General features: G+C 31.7%; 2 protein-coding genes across 3 annotated transcripts in view; one reads left to right on the top strand and one right to left on the bottom strand.

Moving 5' to 3' along the window:
• Positions 1 to 23,047, top strand: part of CDH24_1 (Cdh24p) — a 74,785-nt gene that overhangs the window by 41,251 nt on the left and 10,487 nt on the right. The window contains exons 2-4 of the mRNA XM_051213143.1: positions 10,992 to 11,754; positions 17,022 to 17,876; positions 21,399 to 21,794. Coding sequence (XP_051069081.1) covers positions 11,116 to 11,754; positions 17,022 to 17,876; positions 21,399 to 21,794 — 1,890 coding nt within the window. The 5' untranslated portion in view covers positions 10,992 to 11,115. The remainder of the gene's footprint in view (positions 1 to 10,991; positions 11,755 to 17,021; positions 17,877 to 21,398; positions 21,795 to 23,047) is intronic.
• MS3_00010586 (uncharacterized protein) overlaps positions 20,821 to 23,047 on the bottom strand; it is a 35,927-nt gene continuing 33,700 nt past the window's right edge. Inside the window, exon 10 of one of the 2 annotated variants that reach the window (XM_051218968.1) lies at positions 20,821 to 21,444. In XM_051218968.1, coding sequence (XP_051069082.1) covers positions 21,440 to 21,444 — 5 coding nt within the window. In that variant the 3' untranslated portion in view covers positions 20,821 to 21,439. The remainder of the gene's footprint in view (positions 21,445 to 23,047) is intronic. The other variant, XM_051218967.1, reaches the window with a different exon arrangement.

A 23,047-nucleotide genomic window follows, 5' to 3' on the forward strand; every position in this document is an offset into this window, starting at 1 on the left:
ACAACAGGAAAAATTCATATTCAAAATCAATTTTACCGTCTTCATAATCTTAGTGTCTCCTGGTCAATGGATTAATATGTTGGTGTAGTTTATTGGTAGTCGTTTAAACAATGAGACATATACATGTTAGTTAGGTCCTGTTTTTAGCCACTGTCTACAATAATTGTTCTTATTCAATAAAGTATTTATAAAGCTGTTATTTTATACAACGAAATGGTTTTAAAAGGGTGAAATATAGAACAGATTAGTTTTATTTTGCATTCGTCCAACGCTCAATACACACTCATCTGCTACACTATCTGTCCAGTTAAGAAAATATTAGTTAAATAGGGATTCTACTCAATTTATTATTATTGCATGGCGTTGATATACAAACTACTGAAATCACAGTTTTTTATATTTTTAAGTTCCATTGATCATCATTGAATACATGCATTAGGTGTGGTGTTTAATTTTAACAGTCATTTCACTTTTTTTCATTTTAATCATGCAAAAACCGGTAGCCATGACAACTTTGCGTTAACATACATTTCCAAAAGACAAAGCGCCAAAATGCTAAGACTAGGTAACATTTTCGACTAAACTACATTAAATGGGAGCAAAGAGAAGAAAGGAGAGAGAAAGTAAAGGAGTTAATTCAGTAAACGTAACAATGCTATTACTGTTTCATTTCCTCTCAGAGTATTCATCTCACTCACAAGTTGGCGATGCATTTTAATGGTGACCATGGTTATAAATTAATGTAATTAACCATGTAGTGTCATTTTTTTAAACCTTAGTTCTAACATGTATGTAAGAAAAACTAAACTTTCTTAGAGTAATTGTTTTATTTTACTTACAATAGGTTCTCGTTGTGATTATGTATTAAATCATTTACTCATTAGGTGATGGACGTTCAAAATAAGACACTTTCTATGTTCATTTGAATTTACGTGGAACACTGAAACAGAAAAGAACAGAGATTGGAAAATCACTCATCTTGTTATCTCGAAACAAAGATAATTTAGGTAATATTTATATTAGACATTGTATACAACCTGTTAGATAAGAACAGGTAATTGGAAGGGATAGAACTCTTCAAACTGTTCTGCGAGGAATATATATATAATTGTGTAATTTTAAATGATTTGGTTAGGGGTTTTTTATATTTCCTTAATTATAGGCTCTCGTTTGACTTTGTTTGCTGAAAGTAAACTTTTATGCATATTAAGTTACTTAAACACAGATCTGGACATTCATGTACATAAAATCCGAGATTATTGTCTTATTTATAGCGTCATATCAAGATTCTGGATGAGAAATGTAAGGTCTTCTTAAAGATTGTTTATTAATTTATAAAAGATCCAGAAAGAAATTAGTTTGATTTCAAGTTCGGAAAACAGATTAATAATGTTGAATAAGTTATAAACAATGTAGAATTGCAGCAATATACCTGAGTTTCATAACTTTCATGAAGGATTGTTTATCCAAACTATTTGTGTGCTTACTGGGCTAGACATCATAGAGATTTGTAGCATTTATTACTATTTCACGCCTACGTGAATTATTCTAGCTTTTGGGCAAACCAGTTAATCTGTTCTATGTTAACACTCACATATATTTGACCTTGTTAATTACCGCTTGAAACCTTTACTGTTTATATATGAGCGCATATGTGCCATTTGTTTTTATCACTTACTCTTCATCCAATGTCTTTATTTAATTTAATTAAGAATTTCATTTCCAGGGTTTGGAGTTATTTAAAACTGTCTACTATTGACATGTTGGTGTTGCACAACACCACATGTAGGATGGAAAATAGGAATATATTTAAAGAGAGTGAAATGAAATCTCTAATGTAAATTACATTTATATGCAATACTCATTCACTTAATAGGTGGGAATATAACTGCATATAACATATCACTTGAACTGTGGAAATGTGGTCGATAACCTTTACGATTCTTTCTTCCATTTCATTTCCGTATCAATCTTCATATTGTTCTTTCAAAATAACCATTATTCATTCCTAATCATCTTATATATACTCTATGTGTAAACAGAAAAAATATTCCAAAAAAAATAAGCATGTTTATAGACAGAAGTAGTTACTTGCTTTGTGTGTTATATGTTATACTGTTTTCCTTAATTTTGTTTAATATATTATTTTTCTAATGATTACGCTTGAACATTGTTAGTCGTTTTTCATCTTCATTTCTCCCTGTTTATGCGTAAATATAACATGAAACCCGTTTCAAAACCTATTTCAATTCAAACCAATCCAATCCTTCATTTATTCAAAATCTATTGTAAAACAGTAATAATAATAATAGTGATAAAAAAAATAATAATATGGTGTAAGCTACTTGTGCTGACAAATATAAGTAGTATGTAACACAAATCAGGAGTGAGATGTCTGGCAGCAGAAAATTGAATTTGAGAACAGAAAGGAAAACAAAGAGCAATTATAATAACAAAGCAGCATTGAGAGAATCATGGAGTATGTAAAAGACAACTGAAGGATGATTTGCAAATAATGTATTTAATACATGGTCTTCATATTTTAATGAAGCAATCTGTAATTTTGCATTAAATTATATATTAGTTTTCCCCATCTGAGTTTTCGTTCACTTCAGTAATAATAATAGTAGTAATGATAATAACAGTGGAGTATATTTTATTCACAATGTGAGTCCAATTTTTTATATGAATTCAATTCAATCCCCATCTGACTGTGAAATCAGTGAAACAATTTAAGGAATAAAATAGGATGATTCATTTGTTAATATAAGTCTTACTTAGTATTATGTGTGTTTCTTTGTTATTATATTCTGTATCCTTTCTTTTCAAATTTTTTTTAAACTGTGGACAATGAATAATTTTAAGAGTTTGACCTTAAAGTTTTCGTTTTATTTTTTATTTTATTTTACTCGCACGTTTTGCTATGGATTCGGGTGGAAATCATTTTGTGTCTAAAAATTTGAGATTCTCTTTTTATGCGTGTTTGTATGTATAGTATCTATGTTATTAACGGGTTGGTCTAAAATGTCGCCGTATTTTTGACTGGCCAAGAGGTGTTTTCATTGTGTTGTTTCGTCAATCATAAGCGGTAGTCTGTTGAAGTACACTACCAAATGGAAATAAGTAATATATAAACTAATTGTAATTCTCAGCTGGTTTTTAGGAAGACCTGTAGGTCTAGAACAATTTTTGTATTCTTCAGATAATTTGCCTACTTCTCACGATATCAAGGGTTGGATTGTTCACGTTATATTAATTTACATTTTAGACACTAAGCAATACTCTAATAATCATGTATGTTTGGTCAATTGAATAATTCCTAACAAACGAATAACTTTAATCAGAGAAAATAGATATTTAACGAACATTTAATCATATTCTAAAGCATTTCTACTTTTTATGATAACGTCTAGTACTATAATTAGGATTTTTAGATTATGCAGTATACAACTTGATTTTTAGTACAAAGGAATAATCTCGGATGTTTGAGATCAGTTTACAAGTCCAATTTCAAGGAATCTTATGACCAGTATCTATCATTAGGTAATTATTCATAGACATGATCTCTACTACATCTTTTTTTCAACCGGTGATAAATGACTCATTCTAGTTTTGTCTGATTAAACTATATAATGATGTTCTATCTTAAGGTGCTTTACACAAAACTAATCATTTTTTACTTTATAGTTTTACTAAAGTAATTAAATCATAAATGTGTGCTGGGCCAGTGATGCTATTCAGTTATTCAAACTGCAAATAGATAGAGTTCGAGTTTTGAACCTTACAACTTAATGTCTAAAAGTTGAATGCTTTAACCATTTACCTATCATTCTATTAAACATTACTACCCTTAATTTATTAATTATTTTTCTAAATCATTGATTATCAAACATCGAAAAAACTTTAATTGCAATCAAAATTGTTTCGGTTTTATTCTTTAATATTTCTTTCATGAAAAGGGAAATATAATATCCCTCATTTAATCTACATTTAAAAAAAATTCTTATTTTTTGTCACTGTTGACTTAAACTAGTTTTGGAATATTAAAGATTCCCATTGTGAAAATTAGAACAACACATAGGCGAACAGTTGTTTTCAATTAGATCGTCATCAGGCTTTACTCTAATATACATGAATATTTATACGAAAATGTAAACTAATCAAGGCAATATGGGTCAATAATCACAATGAAATAGAATAAGTCTCTACACATAATAGGTAAAAATACAAATTGATGGTAAGAAGACAGGTGTACTGATAGTGATAGGAATAATAAAATACGATAACAAAAGTCATATCAATAGTTAAACGTTGGGAACAGAAGGTCAAACGTGGGTCAATAGACTAGGAATAGTAATCACAAAACACTAAAATCGTTACGTAATAAGAAGTGTGTAAATAATTAGATAGTGAAGAACACAAACAGAAAGAGGCGGAAAATTACAAACAAATAATGGATGTGGAAATAAAGTTAACGATAACAAAAATAGAGCAAAATAAATAAAGTAATGGTAATAATAGAAATTTAAAAAAAAAATTGTTAGTTAAGTTATAATAGAGGAAAATGAAGGGAATTAACAAGCCTTTTTCATTCTAAAATGCTACTAATTTGACAGTTTGTATTTTCTCAGCAACAACAAGAAAAAAAACAAATAACTAAACACAACTCAACTGGTTTTTACATGGTGTTTACGGATAATAATAATAATAATAATAATAATAATAATAATAATAATAATAACAATAATTTTGTTTTTAAACGCTACATCTGGAAATCAGATGTGTATTCTTTTTCGAATAATTTCTTTTTCTGGTTAGCGTGTTTTTAGCGAGTTAGTTTTCTACGGGATTGGGTCGCTAACCCCGTGCCCAACCCTCCTCCTTTATCCGGGCTTGGGACCGGCAGTAGCCCCGGAGGACTCAGATTGAGTTGTATTCTTTTTACTCGTATTATTGATACAATTGGGTTTTAGAAATGTTTTATCTTTTAAATTTTTCTATGATTTAAAGTCGTTTAAGTTTTATGATGAACTATCTTTCAAATAACGTTAAAAGAATTCAATATGGTTTGACGAAGATTCTCTTTACAACACGATCATTTATTCAAGTTGTGCAATCGTTTTTTTAATAATGAGTTAAATAAAAATAGTCTATTGAAAAATATAGAAAGAGGGTTATATAGTGAAGAGTTTGAAAATTTCAAATTTTAAAAATTGGTTGTGTAATGAACGTAAAGTTAACGAAAAGTGTAATAAGAAAGAACTAAATAAATTCACTTGGTGTTGTTTTACTTGTATCTTCCCATTGTTATTTAGGACTGCAACTGATCAGTCTCATGTCGGCATATGTACATCCTGTGCGGATTGCCTCGATACAGCCTTAAGTCACAAACTTTTTAAGCAAAGATGGATAATGGCTAGCATTGGAATCCAGGACGCGCGTTTCTTATGAATAATTGTTCGTTTGATGAATTTGAGAAAAGTGAAGAATAAATTAAGAAGTTAAATGTGATGATAACAACAACAAATAACCAAAAATTGTAAACAACAGAAGAAAGTATTGACAAATAGTTTACCAAGTATGGAAAGGTAAAAATATTGGAGGCATGGTAGAATGAGTGTTTGGACGTGTTGTTTTGGCATAAGATTTAGATATGAGACCGTAGTTCACAAGTTATTGCTTTATTATTTGACTGTGAGGACGATTTTGAAGGATGGTCACAATTAATGAGATGCTCCAATATTGAGCTATTGATTATTTTACATTGTCCTTAAGTAACACTTAGCGATACATTTAAGGAGCACTCACTTTGTGCGACCAATGCTTTGTTATTTTGTTCCGCACAACATACCACATTTTCAAGTGTGGGGATACATGTTTGTACCTGTTTAAAGATAATAGGTGGTGATGTAGAAAACAATTGTTTAGTTGGTTTGATTAAGTTATGTTTTCCAATAGTTAATTATACTAGTTATTATTATTGTATTCTATAGTACTGGTCGAGTCTTTGACGTGAACATTAATCATAATGCGTAAACACCGACAGAATCAGTTGGTTGTCCCGTAGACTATTTTTATTGTAATAACGCATTACTATCTATATGATATTAATTTAGATGGGTTTGAGAATTTCAGAAAGCATCAATTTCCTCGAACCCTAAGACAAATCATAGTTAATAACATCTATCAAATAGATAGTTTCCCGTCCACCCAATTTCTTTAACTATCAAAGGAAATCAATTATGATGCATATTTTAATTGATTTTTAGAGATCTATGGGAAATTTCGGAAATCACGGAAATACGAAAAGTTGTATTGTATGAAGTAGTCGTAGTGTGAAGCAGTGGTCAAATTCTACTTATAATCTCAAAAGATTTCTTGTATAGAGTAGATAGAAACGGATATGAGAAACTAGTCAGCAAATTTAAACAATCAATTCTAAACTAATTCGGCTAATTAGTTATATGAAGATTATTCAACTCTCAATATTCACCGTAAGTTTGTTAATAATATTAAATAATATAAATGAAATACTGTAAGTCGTTTGTAAAGATTGTTGAATTTTATGGAGTAAATCACAAACCTCTGTTGAGTTAACCATTGAGAACTAGGAAGCATTCAGTGAAACAGCTGTCCACAACTTTCTACTTTTCAATGGTTATTTAACTAACGTCGATCCATAATATAGTCTATGAGTGAAATAACTGAATTAAATAGATTGATTTCTTACTCATTTTTTCCTTTCTCACAACTTAGTATTTTTACCTCCATCCGCTGTATACTACAAGTTATAGTAAGAACTTTGTTCATTGATTTTTATGTGTTTATTTGGAAATATTCTAGAAAGGGAAGGGACTATTGAGAAGAATTACACTGGGATTGGAAACAAATATTTTTTGTAGACATGTTTATGACCTAAAAGTTTCCTCCAGTTCTCATTTGTTGTCATCATTTCCTTTGTATCATTTAACATTAAGGTAGACAATGTCTACATCAAAATTTTCGCAGATATTTACTTTCATATTGGCATGGTGTAGATTAATTTAATTGATAAAGCTGAATAAAATATCTATCTGAATATTTTTCATGTTACAGGAAGTTTCTGTGTGTTCGTATATTTTGATTGAAACTAGCGGCAAGTATGTGCGTATGTTTTTCTGTGTTGATAATGTTGACAGCAGTTGAACACATACACACCGATCCATATGTACAACTTGGAGTATGACTTCGACAAATTCGACTTTTACTGTTTTTCAGGTCAAATAAGTTTATGTATAATTTATGTAGAAATTTAATTTTGACAGTTTACAATTGTAAAATGGAGATGGTTTAGTTTCTGGGTTTATTTTTACTAAGATTTATTAATTTTATTTCGTATTTGTGTTTATGTAGACGCACTCGCTTAACTGTGACATTGTTAATTACTGTTTAAGTAGTTTAGAAATATACATTTATACATTTTACGGTGACTGAAAGTGCTACTAATAATGAAATTAGTTGGACTACGTTTAAGTATTTTTTCATTGAAATAATGAGCGCGTAAATGTTAGACCACCATTGGAAACTTGAAAGCATTTAGCAACCATTTCGTCCTAGTATGAGACTACTCAACAGTGCGCATCCACAATCCCTCACGCGGGACTCGAAATCAGGACCTTCAGTCTTGCGTGAGGACGCCTAACCTCTTAAGTACTAAGCAGGTATCCAACGGTGCTAATGAATAGATCTAATCAGTCCATGATGTTGCGTGATTATCTTCCATTGTCTTCGGTGGGTAACTGCCTCATACCTAACACGGTTGAACTCCACTGGTCCCGGCTTCATTTTCAATAGGTAACTGACTACAGATGTATGCAAGAAAAGCAAATAGGGCTCAGCCAAGCTATGTTATAATTATTTTACTGGTTAAATCTAATTGCTTAGCAATTAGCTAAATGTTAATTCATCTCTGAGCCATGACTGTTAAAGTAATTGAAATGTGAAGTCAAGAAATTAACTCATGCTTTAATCACTTTAGGAGTATAAAGTAATTATTCATTTTACAATATTTATAGTAAGTTAAAAATTAAATAGAAGTAAAGCCAATTAACTTGACTGTAAACTCTCATATTTTAATGCTTGTTATAAAATACAGCTCACAACTGATCGCATTATCATACGTTTTTCCTAATCGTGAACAAGTGTTAACTCAGTATTTGTATCCCTTTTTACTGGTTGCCACCTTTTACATTTTGGTATTCTTTTGTTGTTTTTCTTAAAAATTTTTGTATTTAGGTGTAATGACTCCAAACACTAGATTTATTATAAGATCTTTATCATGTCATTTGTCGCCTTGTGCAATAGAATAATACTTTCTAATTTTTGACACGTACAGATTGTCTGTTTTATGAGTTGTAAATTGTTTGCAAATTCCTTGTTTGTATTATACACATTTTTACTAAACATATTATTTCCATCAAAATAGACCTTAAGAGACCAGATAGCTCTAGGAATGTATTTCATTTTTGTTACGTATTTCTTCGAAAATTGAAAATGTTGACATTTTAAAAGTCAGCGTAGTAATTTTCAAATCTCATTACAAACTACTTAACATTCAACCAGTAGATCGGAGTTTTTATTTTTTTGAACTTTACTACACCGAACAACCTATCCGTGATATCTACTGTTGGAATTGAGTAATTCTCTTTATTCACAATCATATTATCTCAGAAAAATTGGGAATTTTATTCCATTGAAGTGAATTTCTCAACATGTAGTAGATTGTTATTCAAACAAAAGGTGTTTGTTTAGAGATAGAAAACTCATTAAATAACATTCAGTGGTTAGCATTTGGTGTTGTTTTATTCGGTTATTTATATCTGAACGAATCAAAGATAGCTTAGCTAATATCTTTTTGATTGATCACTCAAAATTCGTTTGAGTTGAAAAATTATCAATTTAGACAGCATAAGTCATGTGGTCCATTATTCAGTCATTAATTTGTATTTGGAGTATTGAATTTAAATTGTTCATATTACTATGTAATTGATTTTCCTTGTTCTGCCAACTGTCAAAATTACTCTTTTCTCTTGTTTTATCATGTCTCATATCAAACAAGTACAAATATATGGAGAAAAGTTAACAATAAATCCAGATATATTTTCTTTTTCAATAAGTTGACGATGAATGATGGATAATTCACCTCAATATTTTGTAGTGTAGTGTGCTGTACATTAAATAAATTGTTGATTTGTATACGTTAAGATGTATTTGTTCTCTATTTTCAATATTGAAAAATTCGAAGGTCCATCAATTAAGTAGATATTAAAATTCAAATGAGAAGGTAGGAAAACATTGACGATGGTGACGATGAAATGATCGAAAACAATGACTATATCATTAACAACAATTGAAAAAAAAAACAGGACGATAAGAATTCTGTTTAATTCAGTTGGGTTTATAGTTGATTAGATAATATAAAATTTGTTTTGTCTATTCATGAAAAACTAAGCTTTATAAGCAGAGATGGAAGGTGACTTGTCGTGGAATCCAGAACGCGCGTTTAGTCTTAATTAGGACTGGTAAGGTGGATGTTTCTTCATCTCAGAGTTGGTGTTCACTCAAGGATTCGAACCCAGTACCATTTGCTTCAAACGCCATCACGTTATCCACTGATCGATCGCAGTCCTAAACATCAATAGGAAGATTCAAACAAACAATACAAAAATGAATTGAGACTTCACTCCACTGCACAAGCTTGTGTCTGTCTGGACTCAGTGGCTACGTGTATAACGCGATGTTGTTTGAAGTGAACGGTACTGGATTCGAGTTCCTAAGTGAACATGAACTCTGGGATGCAGGTACATCCAGCTGACGAGTCTTAAGTAGGATGAAACGCGTGTCCTGGATTCCAATGCTAGCCACAATCCATCTTTGCTTATAATGCTTATGACTTAAAGGGAATATTGAGGCAGTCCGCACAGGACTGATCAATTACAGTCCTAAACATCAATGGGAAAGTTCAAATAAACAATGCAAGAATTCATTAAAAGCGAAGCTTCTTACTTTTGTATTCACATTCTTCGTTTTTGCTTTGGTAAAATAAACTGTATGAACAAAACAGATATTGCTTTTTTTCTCAATTTTACAATCATACTAACAAGGCTAGCGTTAGTTTAATTTTTACGTTGTTTTTATAAAAACGAAATGTGACATCAAGTGTATGACTTAATAGTATGGAATGATTGGGAAAATAATTTTTAAGAAGTTATTCAGTGCTAGATAAATGGGTTTCATGGACTTTCCTCATTAATTATTAAGTTAAATGATAATCGTTCTTATTACTGACCTACACTATTTTCATTTATATTATTGATGTTACTCATTGGCGACTTTCAATTTATGTGGATCGCATCCAATCTTGTTCAGCTTTGGTCAGTGGTTCAAACAGATATGAAATACAACATGGTTTTAAATACTTTGAACCTTAAATCCCTATCGAATACGAATGATCACTTCTAATAAGTTTGATTAACGTAATTTCCTTTCGAAATTATTATAAAAGTAAATTTTAAGGGAAACGGACAGTATCAACATCTTCCAAAAACGAGCTCGAAAGAAATGAAGTCTTAATGTTTTTACTGTCAGACATAGTTTTCATCAAATAACATAACATTAAAGATCAGCAAATCAACTAACTATTAGTTGTTAAGTTGATTTACGGAACTGGTTTCAGTGTTTAGACTAGTGGATGTTAATAGAAAGACTTCTGTTCACTTAACAAATTTGATTTAACTAAAAACTCAATAACTTCCAGGTCTAGTGCCATGTTTGCCTTATTCACCTATAACAAATACGGAGTTTACAGAAAGAAAAACTGGTAGCCAAATGTAGTGGCAACCTATTGATATTGTTTAAGACAAAGTTTATTACCCAAAACTTTTAAATAGATTTGAACTAAATAGTGATGATGACTGTTTCTTCCTCTTTTTTTTTCTGTTTCCTTCAAAAAGCGCACCTTTTATGATCATTTAGATTCAGTGTGATCAGCTCTACTCCTTCCTTTTGATATACCAATCAATCAAATTGTACAGATGAATTGAAGTGGACAGTAGAATTTTAAAAAAAATAAAAATCATGTTTTCACTGTTAGCTAAACCCAATCATAATTGTATCATAAAATTATCTTCTACAATATGCTTCATACATGTAATATTTTTCATCAATTACATTGTTACATTTAATCCTATTGTATTAAGAGATAATACACGTGAAAATGAAATTGTATCTAAAGATTTCCTATTAAATTATATTCAGTCAGGTTATAAATTATCATTATTGCAATCATCTAAAGGACGTGAATATTTTGATATTAATGAAAATCATCAGTTGATAACATCACGTTTTATAGACCGCGATAAATTATGTCTACAGTCTAGATTATGTTGTCCACTCGAAGGATCTACAACAACAGTAACTGTAACATCAACCATTTCTTCTAATATTGGATCGCCTGGACATACCAACTTTATGGATTATCAGCATAATTATCTTCCACATACAACATCTAGAAACCATATACATGAATTACCGACACAATCAATTTATTATCCTAATTTGTGTTCTGCCAAAATGCATGATACTAAATCTCTATATAATCCAATGTGTACATTTAATTTAACTGTATCAGTTATGACATCACCGGCTGAGGTACCGGATACACATCAGATAACAATTATTATATGTGATGAAAATGATCATGTACCACAGTTTAAAGTAAGCGAAGTTTTTTCTTTTCTGTTATATATAGGACTGAATCATCTTTGTCTTAGTATGGTACACCCAATCATATACAGTAGAGAACTTGTCTCGATCTAGGTTAAGACCTTGACACTATAGGCTAACCGGTTTAACCTTGAGGCTAGAAATGCGTGAGTTCGGATCGCGAGACTAATAACCCTAGGTAGAGATATGAAAACTGTTATATCGCCTGATTGGTTGACAAGCGAGAGAGAAGACGAGTCAGCTGGAACACTATTCGTTTTATTTCTGATGTCCACTTCAGATGAGTGTAAAAAGATACATGAATGTATCGATGACTAACATAACCACAACGCAAAAACAATCAGGAAATTACAATCATGTCCAAGCTGGGCATTAGGGTAGAAAAATAGAGTACCAAAGGTTACGTTTAAATTACAATAGCTTTGGAAAAGAGAAGGGTACAACAGTAAATCATACCAGATGGGTTTTTGTGGAGATTGTAGTAATTTCAATGGTTAAGATCATGAGTCAGTTGAAGCTAGACCACCATGGAAAACCTGGAAGCACTGCTTCCATTGAGAGTAAATCATACATCAAACGAAAGCCTATGGTTTATAGAATAAACCAGGGGCAAAACTAAATGTTAATATATTACAAGCTTAGAATTAAGTGAAATAATGTCCCCAAAAATAATTTCCGTTGTTTGTTATGGCTTCTTTATATCTCTGTTCACATCATCTTTGAAACTGTTGATCCGAACTCTGTGAAGTGATCTGGGTTCTGTTCTTGATATTCTCAATTTATCTCTAGTTATGGGTTTTGTACAGTATGGTTCAAAAGCAATGACAATGACTTCATATCTATCCTTTCTTTTCTTTAATTTTGAACATCAACTCGCTCCTCATCTATTTATTTCTTTTCCCGTGATATCCTTATCATCCATTTTCTGTGTATTTTTCCATGTTGATCTTTTTATTCAGTTATTTCGAAAAAGCTAAAGATTATGACAATTATGATGTTATCCTAAGTTTCATTTTGTTTCTTTCTGTGTGCTTCGGAAATATTTGTTCTTTCCAACATTATATGGATCTCTATCATTATACATAAAATTTACAAACAATTAGATAATTTCCAGATGGATTTTTCTTTCTCATTAATTCACAGCTTTTGTCAGAAATTAAGTGGTGTCAGGTGAAATTTAGGTGTTCTCAATTCCGACCATAACATCAAATTAGTTGGATTGGAGAACGATGTTTCATCATGAAATCAAATTCAGGGTTTACATTGATGATCTGGTTAGAGCACTTCTCAATATTCCATGTGCAATGCCTAGCAAAAGCATGACAACTGAATCTGTTTCATAGATTATTTCATTAACTTACGAAATAAGGTGTATTCGCGTAAAAATGTGAAGTTTCCATTTTGCAGTTATTTGTTTGAGGCTAATTTTTTTATTGTAATAGTTATTGGCCAGTGTTAAGGAAAAATGAGAAAATGATTCAAATTTAAATCCCTACTATCTGCTGTTCAATGTCAAATGATTGAAGAGAGTTCCAAGGACACTCAATCTAGTTCTTATACTTATTGACAATTATTAGCAAAGGCTATCTACAATTCCAATGAAGTTCTACACCTGCTAAGAAACTTTAACATAGAATAATTAGCTTTTTTGTTGAAGGCGTTATTGGTAAGCTAATTAGACTGTGACAAACGTAAATATTGAATACTGTTGAAATCAATGAATATAGATACAATCCATAACTTTTTGAAACTTGAAGTGTTGGATATTTCTGGCAGTATCTTTGTACGTTGATCACTCAAAGTAGAGAGGAAAAACAACACCGAGTTGTAAGTTAGGTGACGACGTCACTTGTTATGTAACCTATTTTAGTTCTTGAAATCAGATTTAAAGGGAAAGAAGAACATGTTATGGTACTGTGTTTTGTGACTTATGTGGTCAAGCGGTAATTCTGAGAGCGTTTGCACGATTTAGTACTATTATTAATTGGTTGGCCTCAATCGTCTTCATAGGAATTTATTCTCTCCAATAACTTAGTGATCTTCCTTAGGCCAGTGACTTAGTGAGAATGGGATAGCGACTGAGGTCAATGCTTAATGCCTACTGGTCCAGAATGCGGTTTTTCACGTTCGCTTACCCGATAGACAGAATAGGTGTTGAACACAACAGGAAGGTAGTCTATGTTGTACGGTTGTGTCTATAACTCAAGCTCATATGATAAATTAGATCAACTACCTGGTTGAAAAGAAGGATAAGTAAGAAAATACAACGCATATGTGACTACATGATAAGTGAAGAAGAATTGTACACTAGATCCTGAATAACTTCGGAGCAACTTGATGAAGGCAAAACATAGAACTATGGTTTATGCGCTAGGAAAAGTTTACAAACAGAAGAATATAAGAATACAATAATCGAAGAGTTTAACAGTAATTCGTCGTAAGATAGTTCCAATCGTTACAACTTTGTCAATATTTACTTCGTTATAGCAAAGCGTTGCAGAATTTCATGAAAACAAATGTTCTGCTGGTACTGTGGTGAGCATTATGTATGCTCACAGACATAAGTAGTATTTAGCAGGACCTGGAATTAAAATGCTTACCAGCAGAAAATTGAGATGAAGAGAAAAGGAAGGAAAACGAGTAGTAATCGGAATAACAATAAGATTGGAAGAATGATGAAGTATGTAAACGACAATTCAAGGAAGATATCCATATGATGTATTTAATGTATGATTTCAAAAAGGCAATAATTGACTGATGACATTCGTTGAGGATTGTGGTATATCGTATAGTTGTGAAGAACGAAAACAGATGGGGACAATTAAATGTATTTTAAAACATAATTACAGAGTTATTTAGTAAAATGTGGAAACCATATGTTTAATCCTTCATTTGCAAAACGTCAATTAATTGTCTCAGATTTTATTGTTCCTCCATTTCCATACCAATTACTCTCTGTTCCAGTTCTCTTCTATTCGATCTTCCCAACCTACTGCTGTCTAAATTTCCACTTTCGATTGGTGTTACATGATACTTATGTCTGTCTGCATAAGTAGCATACACCACAGAGTGATTAAGATTTAAATGATGGGTAGTTTGATTCTAGATAAATTTTACTGTGTGTCCACTATTACTTGGAGTGCTAAACTCAGATCGTAATAACTGCCTAAAAATTTCTTGTCTTTTTAATGATTCTCCAATTAATATGTTTTATGACAATTATTATGCTTTATAGTTTACACTACGGACTGATCTTAGTTAGAGACAATCATTAAAGACTAGGAAACACTGGATAGTTATTTCGTTCAAATTTAGAATATCAGTTTGTGCAACAATCTTCAAATTCCTACGAATAATTTATCTAAAATCTTTTGATCGTACGAAAAGCCATTTGCGAACATCTTCTCTTTTGACTACTTCTACTGCTTCAAGTAACTACTACTCTAAAAACACTTACATACTGGAGGCTATGTATGCGCATGTTTGAATACTCAGATAGGTGTAAGTGAATCATTTACATCATTGATTGATTTATGTAAAGAAAAATTGACAGACTGGAAGGGTTTATTCATAAGTTTTGTTACAAACGATTTCAAGTATATACTTACATATACGAAGAATCATTTGTTCTTTTGTTTAGAATTTGAAAGAAATTCTAGTGTGATGCCAAGTACAATGATGTATTAAACGCACATAAACACCTTTCAGTTATTTTAGTCATTTTTTAGTGTCACGTCAAATGAATCGCTGTAAAGTTAGTTATTTATCAAATTATTTCATCTATTTCTGTATAATGATTTGTCTTGCAAAGAAACGGGGAGGAGAAAAAGAAGAAGAGACAAAAAGTAAATGCTGCATTGTTAGTAATTGTCATAACAATCATCGTCATGTTGTGTTTGTATTATATAAAGAATTTGTCCCATTTTTATGTCATAGCGTTGACAGTATTTATGTTGGTGAATGGTGGTGAGTGGGATACACGATGGTCATCCCTTTTCTTGTTTATCTGTTATATAAATAAAATTTCACCAAAGTAAAAAAAAAATCAAACAGGAAGCTTTTTTGTGCACATATGTTTGCACCAGTGATTATTAGGGATAGTTTTTTTTATTATTGTTTACATGACAAGCTGGTTTTAACTTGGAACTAAAAATTATTCAGTTGTGTCTAAATATCTTAAGATAAATTTCATCAGGAAATTTATACATGTATATATGTGGAGACATTTTGGTTGGCATAGAACTTGATAGATGAAGGCTACTTTAAGTATGTATTGATTAATTTTCTGTATATACATCAAGATATATTCTACAAGTTATATTCGTGATGCTTTTACATTCACTTCTATCGATGTTCATTTTTCCTTCCCATCCACTTGTCATTTCCCATCCATACATATAAAACTTATCATATTTCTGAAAATATTATATATATATATATATATATATATATATATATATATATATATATAATCGTTTGGACATATCTGGCTACTAACTAATCAAATAGTTAGAAACAGAATATACTGGGAAATATTTGTAGCTTATTTTATTGATCGTGTTCATTATTTCCTTGGTTCTTCTTAGACAAATATAATGTTTAGTGCGGGATTACAAGTACTTATTGTTAACACAGTTTATGATTATTAAGGTTTACTTTTTACATATGTTTGAAAACTTTTGAGAATGCTATTGCCGACGACTTACAATATTTGTGAAACATATTAATTTACTAATTGTCAAGATAAACATTCTGAAGCATTGATAAACCGAATAAATCAGACAGAATATGACATGTCACATTGTGTACCAAGATTGTATGGTAAATCATATATAAGAATGTGTTAGTTACGTTGTGTAAACGAATTATTTGTGCATCCAGAATCATTATCCACATGTCTGCTATTGGAACGATTCTGATTGGAAACAAATATAGATAAAATTGCAAATAATAATCGTTCGGCAAATACATGTTGGTGTGCACTTTGCTAAGTTCTATGTAGTTTAGCTTGTCCAAGCGTTGTGAGCTTGGATCACTCAATCAGATTAAAACCAATAGTAGGACTGATCTATTATAGCTGTCTAGTGGTCATGACTTTCTGTAATATATTTTTAAGATTCTCATTTTTGTATGGGACAGTATAAAAAGTGATCTGTGCAGCAAATCACTGTAAATGAGATCCATTTATTATTACTATTATTATTCATCTATGTGCTAATTGTGTGCCTATTTTACTTTATTCGTAAAACAAATTTTAGAATCCTAATGACCACTTAAAAATGTTATCAGGACAAAATAGTTTTCCAGCATCTTTCAGTGGACAACCTATTCTTATTACAAATTTATCTGAAGCATCTCCAGTAGGAAGTCGTATAGTTTTACCATTGGCTGAAGATTTGGACTCCTCACCATTCAATGTTCAACGTTATGAGTTAGAAAATCTTGATCATTTAATTACTAGTGAGTCAGATTTACCTATGTTCCAACTGAATTACACAAAAAATATTGTTATTAGTTCTGATGGACATTATCCTTCGCATTCTGTTGGTCATGTATCAAATGACAGAACAGAGTCGGTTATTTCAAAACTTGAACTTGTCTTACTGAAACCTCTGAATCGTGAAGAAAAAGATCAGTATAAACTACAGATTCATGCTATTGATGGCGGTCAACCATCACAAACTGGTACACTTATTTTATTTATTCATGTAATAGACATAAATGACCATGCACCAGTTTTTAACCAATCAGTTTATGAAATTCATGTCAGTGAAGGAATTATAAATAAAACCATATTACAGTTGAGTGCTACGGATGCCGATGCTGGAGAAAACGCTGTTATAATTTATAAATTTCCTAAAGGTTCCGAATGGATTACTTCAACATCATCACTTATCAGCAATGACATGAAGAATGTAAACCAATATCCACCAGGTTATTGGTTTCATTTGGATGATTCAACTGGTAGACTATCGATTCAGCGACCACTTGATTATGAAACAAAATCAGAACATATTTTCGAAGTTCTAGCTTATAATCCACCTTCAGTTTTATCGTCACCAAACCACAGAGTATCTTCAGATATGACAGCAACAGCTAAAATTATTGTGAAAGTAAGTGATATATTTATTTCACAGAAAATATTTTTATCACATTATTCATTAAAATAGAACACCATAATAATTGCCCTCAAATGTAATGGAACGGCCGAGGGTGGAGAGAGTCAGCTCACCCTCTCGAAATGATCTCACATGCCCACGCCTATACAGCCACTTCCAGGGAAGTCCTACTCACTGCCTTCTCGCGGCGGGGGTATTATTTACGAAATTGAGAGGACGAAAAGCGGATGTCTGGCGCTTTAACCGGGCTGGTGCACATGGACAGTTCACCTAGGGAAGTTGGAAAACCCTGATTACAAACCATTGGCACACATGGGCTCCAGGATCCTGAAGGAAAAATGGTGTATGAACCAATCGTTCGTGACCGGATACCACGGGACTGCATCTCCTTACGTTGCTCCACTGCCTTGTGGATCAGACCTTTAGATTGAAGGCTCGGGGTGTGGCTCCCTATGCAACCACAAGCTTGTGCAACATGTATATGTCTTTTATATCTAAAAGTTTGTATTTTCTTGTTTATGTTAAGGATTACAATTGATGAACATCAGTACTAAGATGTAGGCACATCTAGATTAACCGGTTCCAAATAGAACGAGAGGTCGGTCATGGATTCCCCTGCTAGTCCCTATCCAACTGTTGTCATTTTAACCCTATAAACAATTTTATTGTTTTTGAAATTCACTATTTTAGATATGCTGTAGAACATTATTACTATTAGTTATTCTTCATTTCTGAAAACGAATCTCGTTAGACAATAAAAAAATTTAATTATGCGATTGTGAAAGGTCATTAACAGATTTATGCAATAATTAGTTGTATCAATTATATTCAAACTAGGGATATTTATATGCAATAAGTTTGAAATTTTTAATTATTGAATGCTTCGATAGTCTAGTTATAATTCCATTAAGTCATACCAAGTGAAGCCCAGCCTAGTTATTGGTTGGCGATTAGAATATGAATGACCACACTAAAATTGCTGGTCTGAATCATATCTGTAGATGCAGACTTCCTATCCGAAAACTTCGCGACAGTCATAATAGATATAGAGACCTTGGATGTGTAAAATGAATTGAAATTGGTCACGATGGCATTTGTTTCACGTACAATATATATTCCTCACACTTACTTTATCAACACAAATGATGTTTATACGATTTCTCTACTTGTCGATTTCTTCTTTTTTTCTCTCTCTCAATGTGGTTATGATTTATGGCAAGTTGAACCGGTACATTTTCTTACCAGTTCATTTGACTGACTGATAGATTCTTTCGAATGGTACAATTTTATTCTTTTATGACTAACGTGGGCATAGTGATGCATTGAATCCAAGTTTTAGGTTTTTTCTTACGGATTTTTTAGGAACTTGATAAGTTTATACGTCAATGAGAATTCCAGAAATTCATTAGTTACTTCCTTAGAAAAGAACATAAATATTACGGCGTATGGCTGCTGAAAGCTATCTGGTAACAAAAAAAACCAATAAAATTTGGTTTAATCGATTAGTTTAATTAAAATTCAGTAATCACTGAGATGCGTTTTTTTTGTTGCTATTTCAACTAGGGAGGAACAATCAATGCTTTTAGAAATATATAGCACTTTCGATTAGCTTTGAATGATAAAATTGGAGTCTATTATTGAACTTACATTTGATTAATTCAAGCAATTTCCAACATTGTAGTCTTGTATTATTTACATAAATAAAAGTTGTTTGAATCATATACTCCAGTGGATAAATTTTTTGACTTACGGTTCCTTTCAAAGAAGGTTTAAATGTTAAGACAAGTTAAACAGAACATAACATCTTTCTAAATATGCACACATACATCATGGAAACTCTGTTTTATGACAATAGTAAAGGGTCAGTGTTGTTGTTCTTGTTACACATTAAAACCTCATGTTTCATGACCGCATTTTTATGTGTTTGTTGATTGATGATTAAACTGAGTGCTAAGCTCATAAATGTTCTCTGGTACTCTTAGTATTCTCTCTGTTGAGACGGCTTTCGAGAACTACGTCGGAGCCTATAGAGGCCTTAGAAGAGCCGAAGATTTTCATCCAACCAGAACGCAATGGAGCTTTCTAGAACGTGGCATGCTACTACTGGTCAGTAGCATAACATGCCTTTTTGAGGATTGGATGAATTATAATGTTGATTTAACAAACACTAATATCTATAAATACACATGATTTTCTGTACATTTTGATTCTTGCCCAACAAGCACTTTCTAAAGTCTTCTGTCTTCTCATTTCGCTACTTGGGAGGATTCTAGCGTTCGGGTGCTCAAGTCATACGCGGTATATTATGAATCTGAGCTCTAGATATAACACTATCCAAGATTTCAACATTTCCCCAGTCGAATGTTTATCAACAATTGTCTACATGCATTGATATAAGCAGATTTATCATGGCGTTTGACTGCTAATTGATGTTCGTGCAGGCGAAGATGGAGTAGGCGTCCACTTTGTCCGATGTAATGTTTTGCAGATTGTTAGGTTAAAGGTCAACAACAATCAATCAAGATTGAGGTTTACAAGACTAGCTGTTAGTTATGTGTGGCGGAAGCTCGAATACTTCACTCCTACACTAAGTTTGTAATGATAATTTTGTCCAGAAGATTGATATAAGCTCCACGACTAAACCATTTGGCTCAGAGAACGAAACTTCTTTGAAATCATCTACCTATGCTACAAATGTTTCCCACCATCTCAATGATGAAAATTGATATCATGAATGGATCAATGTTAGACCACCATTGAAAACCTTGAAGCACTGAACGGCCGTTTCGTCCTCGTATGGTACTCCACGATCACACTCACGGAACTCGAACCCAGGACCTTCGGTCTCGCTCACGGAACGCCTAACCTCTAGACATCAATTCAGATTCAACAGTCTCCATAACCATATACTGGTAATAATGAAAATGTTAAGATCAGTGTGAAAAATCTATTTCATGCAAATAATGTTTTTTTTGGAGACTACTAACAAGAAATCTTCAGTTTAGATAGTTTTCTTTTATATGTGTCATATAAAAAATTAGATGTACTTTTGTAAAGCACGTACTTATATATACTGATGATAGTTTGACAATTATCCGAGTTAACTAAAATTGATAACATTATTTACAAGAAAAGATAAAAAGAAACATCAGATTTACCTGGTATATTAACTGGGATATATTTTACTAAAATCTATATGTAATTTTCGACTAAAGCTGAAAATAACATCTCATAATCTTTCTTTTATAAAAGAAGAAATTGTCTGGCATAAAGTTTCAAAGTTCTTTTTATTTTTCGTTTTTCATTGTGATTGTTTGTCAGTGTGTGTACTTTTTTTTTAATGAAGTCATGGGGTAGGTAGTTAGGTGTGGTCGGATTTTGAAGTTATCGCATTCATACTTATTTGTTTTCTCAAATTAATATTCATTTACATAGACAAGTGTCTTTTAATTCTCATTTTGTTATGCAGAATTTTTTAAAACAATTTCTATGTATGTACATCTTTGTAATTTATAGGTTGATAATGAATATGATGAACCTCCATTTATTCAAATTGATTATTCTAACGAAAAAAATGAACAATATAAACATGTTACAGAAAATTCCATGAATTTATATTTTATCGCTTTCATCATAGTCACAGATCCTGATTACAATGATAACAACAATTATCATTCACATTCTTCCTCTTCATTGTCTAAAACTGCATCAATCTCATGTAAATTAGAGACACATAACGAATCCTACAGTTTATTTGAATCAGATAATTACAAATTGAATAGAGCAAATGAAGTAAGATATGCTTTGCAAACAATTAAATCATTAGATCGTGAACTAGGTGATGAGAATAGAGTTGTAATTAGTTGTACAGATTCGGATACACCGCCGAAAACGTCGACTGCAACAGCTGTGGTAAGTGCTTTTTATTTAGAAATGAATTACATTGTTTCACATAGAAAATATTTTTGATTAAGCTTTTCTTGTTTATGTTTTTCTCGAGAATAGGGTGAGGGTGGAAAGTTTTTATTTCTCATAGTGGTCATCAAAGACTGATATTATTTAGATAATCATTGAAAAATAAGAAACACTGAGCGTTTATTATTCAGTAACTGACTCCTCAGCAGTGCAAATCGATTAACTAACCGATGGCTGAATACAGAACCTTTAGACTTCATTGCAAGCGCTTGACCTTAAGACCACGACGTTTGGATCTAATGTCTAGGCTCAAGTCACGATACTTTGCGACCATTGAGATTTAATTATAACGAGAAAGCGTCACCAATGGAGCTCAGCTCTATCGGTTTTGGGTCAGTTATTTATGAAGAGCAATGGAAAGTTGTTCAACATCGCGAATTGATCTAAGTTAGACCTAAACATCATTGAATACCGAGTCAAAGATTCGAATGTTAAGTACACAACCCGAGACCTGGAGGTCTTCAGTTTGTCCCTCGTGGATCACGGATGTTCAGTACAGAAAGCCACTGTACTAAAGAAAGCAGGTGTCCAGCACTTGCTTGTTTACAATTATTGTCTAACTAACATCAGTCCGTAATATTATAAAATCTTCACAAACCCCTAAAGCTTCCATTTCTGTTGAATCCATTCGGTTGTTATGTACAAAGGAGAAACTAGCTAACAGTATCAAAGGAAATTTTTGATATGTATTAGCTTGAGTGGTTTCAGTTTATAAATAACTGACTGACCAAATGTATTTTGTGCAGTTCAACCTCTAAAACGTTTAAGATTTTAAACTTATATAAAGCATGAACTAAATTGGAATGGGCCTCTAGAACTGATACAGTTTTGGTGAAGGGAAATTTTTTTTAGTAAAACTCAGCTGACTAACTGGGAGATCATCATAAATGAATTATTAGTTATTTCTGCCGTAGTAGGATCATATGTTTGTGGGATGTTTTTCTATCGTGCTTTTGTAAATATTTTCAATTTATCCAGCTATCCATTTTGAAAAAAATCTCAAATGAGTTAACTTCATCAAACATAAGGAATGGTTTAATATGAGAAAAGAGTAATATTACGGTAGTATTGTTATCCTAAACTTAAATTGTTTCTGTGGAGAACAAAAGAGAGCAAAGTAACTTCTGTGTAATTTGAGATATATACTCACTTTCTATGGGTAATACAAGAAACGGTATACTTAATGTAGA

This window comes from Schistosoma haematobium, chromosome 3, assembly GCF_000699445.3.
Source record: "Schistosoma haematobium chromosome 3, whole genome shotgun sequence".
NCBI lineage: Eukaryota > Metazoa > Platyhelminthes > Trematoda > Strigeidida > Schistosomatidae > Schistosoma > Schistosoma haematobium.